Source organism: Triticum dicoccoides, chromosome 4B (assembly GCF_002162155.2).
Source record: "Triticum dicoccoides isolate Atlit2015 ecotype Zavitan chromosome 4B, WEW_v2.0, whole genome shotgun sequence".
NCBI classification, from domain to species: Eukaryota; Viridiplantae; Streptophyta; class Magnoliopsida; order Poales; family Poaceae; genus Triticum; species Triticum dicoccoides.
The window spans coordinates 87392056-87396689 of record NC_041387.1 but is presented as its reverse complement, the minus strand read 5'-3'; the positions used below and the strand labels follow the sequence as shown (position 1 = coordinate 87396689).

At 37.7% G+C, this 4634-nt stretch overlaps 1 protein-coding gene across 2 annotated transcripts in view; it reads left to right on the top strand.

Annotated features, from left to right (window-relative positions):
* The window catches only part of LOC119295187 (putative protease Do-like 14), a 6457-nt gene extending 2161 nt beyond the window's left edge, over positions 1–4296 (top strand). The window contains exons 4-9 of one of the 2 annotated variants that reach the window (XM_037573544.1): positions 1055–1266; positions 1416–1497; positions 2204–2346; positions 3096–3216; positions 3547–3650; positions 3882–4296. In XM_037573544.1, coding sequence (XP_037429441.1) covers positions 1055–1266; positions 1416–1497; positions 2204–2346; positions 3096–3216; positions 3547–3609 — 621 coding nt within the window. In that variant the 3' untranslated portion in view covers positions 3610–3650; positions 3882–4296. The remainder of the gene's footprint in view (positions 1–1054; positions 1267–1415; positions 1498–2203; positions 2347–3095; positions 3217–3546; positions 3651–3881) is intronic. The other variant, XM_037573542.1, reaches the window with a different exon arrangement.
* The last annotated feature ends 338 nt before the right edge of the window (positions 4297–4634 follow it).

Sequence of the window (4634 nt, the reverse complement as noted above, 5' to 3'; positions counted from 1 at the left end):
GGGGGGGGGGGATTAATTACGCACCCTATTAAAAAACGATTTAGTGGTACTAATGTTTTGTCTCCTTTTTTATGGCTTGGAAAAAATTAGCGTGCAAAACTATTCATTTTTTATACAAATTTGCAGGCTTATCAAAGACTCAAAATATGTGTGACTTTTTATAATTCCAAGTATTTCTTTAGAATTTACTGTTCATAAAGGGAGCCATTTCCCCTCACTCTTAGAGTATCTCTGAATTTGGAGCAGCGTTGAGCTATCAGTATAGATGTGTATATTATATGTTGGTTATGATGCTTGATAAATCTCGAATGCTAGTATTGAGGTTACTATCACTTACTATACGTCTATACCTCCATAGACAGTTGGTGTTGACTGTTGAGGTTGATGTGTATAAAGTATAAACAATGCTTCTCTACCTTCATCACAGTTAGGTGAGACCATCTCTTTGTAATTGGTAAAGATTCACATAAATGAATTGCATATCATTGTTAGTTATAGCACCTTTTTTTCTCATTCTGTACATCGGAAGAAGAAAAATTGGCATGAGAAACTTCTCTAATCTCGCAAAGTGGAAGCTTTTGAATCAACTCATATTCATTGTTTCTAGCCGCATCACTTTCTTTACAGAATAGGACAGATGCGTTGTGACCAATTATAACAGAATTGAAGTTAGAATATGTCTCTTGATTATACATTGATGAATGGACTGTCCTTGGTCCTTTATCATTCTTTCAAGTTATGGAACACTAGAACAGTCAATAACAGTCGATAACCCTATAAAAATGGACAGTAGTCTATAACCTAAGTACCAAGGTTGAAGTTCTGGAATTTTATAGGGTCAAATTTGACCCAAGCCATAGTAGTATACAATTCAGTGTTTTTCCTAACAAATTACCACATCGTAGCTCTGCTTAAGATAGATTTTTTACTTACACTTCTATCCTCTTCCTTATGCTGCTAAAATGTTGTGCCAGCATCTTGGTTCATCCAGTTAAATAGTATAGATATTTGTTTGCTTCCTCAATCTTGCCTAAAAATGGGTCAATTATAACAGGTTAGTGTGAGTTTACAAGATGGTCGTGAATTTGAAGGCGTAGTTCTCAATTTTGACCACCACTCAGATATCGCTGTTCTGAAGATCAAGTCCAAGACACCTTTACCAGCTGCAAGACTTGGATCCTCATGTAAGCTTCGACCAGGTGACTGGGTTGTTGCTTTGGGCTGCCCACTTTCTCTTCAGAATACAGTTACAGCTGGCATTGTAAGGTTAAGATTTCCCTAAAACTGACCCTTTTTTGCTTTAGTTTTATCTCATCCCCTGGCCATCTTTAACATTACTGGTCCACTTTTGATCCCCAAACTTGCTCTTTATTTTGCTGACTTCAATGTTCCACTTTCACCCCATTTTCCTGTAGTTGTGTTGACCGGAAAAGTAGTGATCTGGGTCTTGGAGGAATACGAAGGGAGTATCTGCAAACAGATTGTGCCATCAATATCGTAAGACCTTTGACCTCATCTTCCTGGACATGATTTTAGCGCACATCCTTCGTGCACTTGGATATTCTGATCTGTTTGGTAATTATTATGTCATTTTACTAGGTCTTGTTACCAGCCATCACACTCTTTTTCCTTCTTCTGTGAACATGCGGAGATATGAAAAAAATAATGATTGGAAACACTATCACTGAATGTATAAATGTATTTGAATTTGTGTTGGGACAATATAGCTTTAAAAATCATGAATTGAGAAAGATATTCCTAACTGCACCCTATCAGAATGAGGACCATGCACCAAACAGTTTTGAGGAAAACATTAGAAATTACAGTAGCAAATCTGAAAAAAGATAGTAGCAGCTTAAGCTATTTACCTACTGTGCACCTTCCTGTTGCAACGTTCAACTTTCTATTCTGATCCATTTGTCACTCGGGTGGTGACTATAGATGTCAGTATCGATTAATTTTTACCTGCTTTCTACTATTACGGAATTAAATTTTGTGTACCTGCTTTCTTCTTGGACTAATATTGAAGAACAGGGCAACCTTTGTTTTTGTTTTTTAAGTTTTTCCTTGGTTCGTCTATTTTGTTTTTGCCAATGTAGCCTCATACATATGTAATGCAAACATATGTGGTTTGTTTCCTTGGTGCTTTTGGTTCGGTCTCAGTTTCTCTAGGACAAACTGTGGACGCATTTGCATGCTGCAGGGTAACTCTGGAGGTCCTCTTGTGAACCTCGATGGCGAGATCATTGGAGTTAATGTGATGAAACTTAGGGATGCTGATGGTTTGAGCTTTTCAGTACCGATTGACTATGTCGTGAAAATAGTGGAGCACTTCAAGAAAAATGGGTATGCCTTTAGTTGTATGACTCAGGTTGCATTTAACTATTGCACTGTCTTGTATTTCACCTTGCCTTCCGAAATTTCTTTATTTAACTTTAGGCTATTATCTACACTTTTGGAATGATGTTAGAACATGCATTGTATGAGGTAAGTGAAAGTCGTATGATGATGGTGTTTCCGCTTTGTATACAAGAAGTTAGTTTATAGGTAGTCAGTCTGCATTTACCTTCTGTAAGTATATTCTTTTGGATTACTTAAATGTTACCACACGCATACCACCACCAAGTATAATGTTCAAGATGAAGCGTGCACACTGATACAGCGAAGTATGAGAACATACATGGCCATGCAATTACCTCCAATCTTTTTGTCTCTGTTGCAATATGCCAATGCTAGTGATACACTTGCTTCCTATTTTGTAGATATCTTATACTATAATTTACTCATGTGGGAATCATCTTCTGTTCACGTTATTTATCATTTTGTGACAACTCAACTATTTGATGCCAAAACCATATTCAAATTATCGCCCATACTTGTCACATGGTAACTTGTCCTGGTTTAGTCCACTATAGGCGTAACTTAGATTGAGATACTGAAAGGTCACTTGATAAAAATGCGATTAATCGAGTTATCTAACTCTTATTTGTTTGTGTTCTACCACTCGAGTAACCCGATTAGTGATGAATGAACATCAGTATTACACAAATTTAACTGAAATCCAGCATGATATTACTTTCTATTGTGCAATGCAGGAGAGTTGTACGCCCGTGGCTTGGTTTGAAGATGCTTGATCTTAATCCAATGGTCATTGCGCAACTTAAAGAAAGATCAAGTTCTTTCCCAGATGTAAGCAAAGGTGTGCTTGTTCCAATGGTAAGCTATTCATAATTCGTCTTGTGCCGTGATGAGACGTTCTGCAGCCCAGAAGACTCACTCTTAAGTTTCTGACTGCTGTGCTCAAATTAAATTTGTTGTACAGTTCTATTTGTCACAGTTCATTGCTTTTTTTCATATATTTCCTGCTCTTTCTGACCTATTATTTATTTCTTGTAATTGTGACTTTGTGGTGTGCTTGAATTAAACTTGTTGTACAATTCTAATTATCACAGTTCAATGCCTTTCTTTCTTATATCTCTTGTGTTTCTGACTTATTATTTATTCTGATTATAGTTAAGCCATGCTAAGTTGCTGATACTAGATTAGTGGATTACCAGGTTACACCAGGCTCGCCAGCCGAACGTGCAGGATTTGCTCCTGGGGACGTAGTCACTGAATTTGATGGTAAACCAGTGGAAACGATCAAAGAGGTAACTAGGGTAATCTCTGGTTATGTGGAGGTTTCTTAAATTTCTATCACTTGCAATATTCCTTATTTTGAAAGAAGTAATTATGTCATGTTACATCGTGATATGGAATTAAGCCTGATGCTAGAATAGTGGCCTCTGGTGCCTGTTGTCTAACATGGTTCATGCGCTTCTGGAGTTTTTCTTTTTGAGGGATATTTGTGCAGACAAGTTAATAGAGAATACACATTGCAGATTATTGGTATCATGGGCGACAAGGTTGGAGTGCCATTTAAAGTTCTTGTTAAAAGGGCGAACAATGTACCTGTGACTTTGACAGTTACGCCGGAGGAAGCAGATGCCAGCAGATGACCCACGATTATCTGCTCGAGGTTAATGAGCTCAGAGGAGAATTTTGCAGTACAAATATAGTTTTCCTTAAAATTTATTTTATGCGGCCCATGGACATTCTGTTGAGTTTGATGTAAGCATGGGTAATGGATATTGTCCTTACTCATAAGGGAAAGAAAAACTTACCAATAGATATGGTTGTGCAGTGTTTGACTTGACAAAATGTGAAACTCATCGAAGGATGTGGATGTGGAGTTTTGTAATCTGTCAATACTTATGAACAAAATAGACAAGAGTAACAGTAAGGTATGCCTGCATCTTTTGATAGACTCAGAAGCATGGTAAAGGTGGGCAAGAGACTGAAACAGCAGAGTCGTCGAATAATTTTTACATTCTGCACTGGCACTGCCAAAACCTTAAATGGATGCATGATTCGCATATCTGTCTGGAAGCAATGTTCTTTTTCTTTAGTGGAATTTGGAAGCAATGTTCTATCTGTATTTGGAAGGTTTGATTTGCCTGCTGCAAAATCAGGTTGGTACCTGGCGTCCGCCTTGCGTGGCACCCTAAAACCTAGGTCCATTTCTATTGGTTGTTAGAGGCAGCATCTCATAACTTTTGGTTGAAATGTCCCTCTCATGCTTCATCATGGGGGAG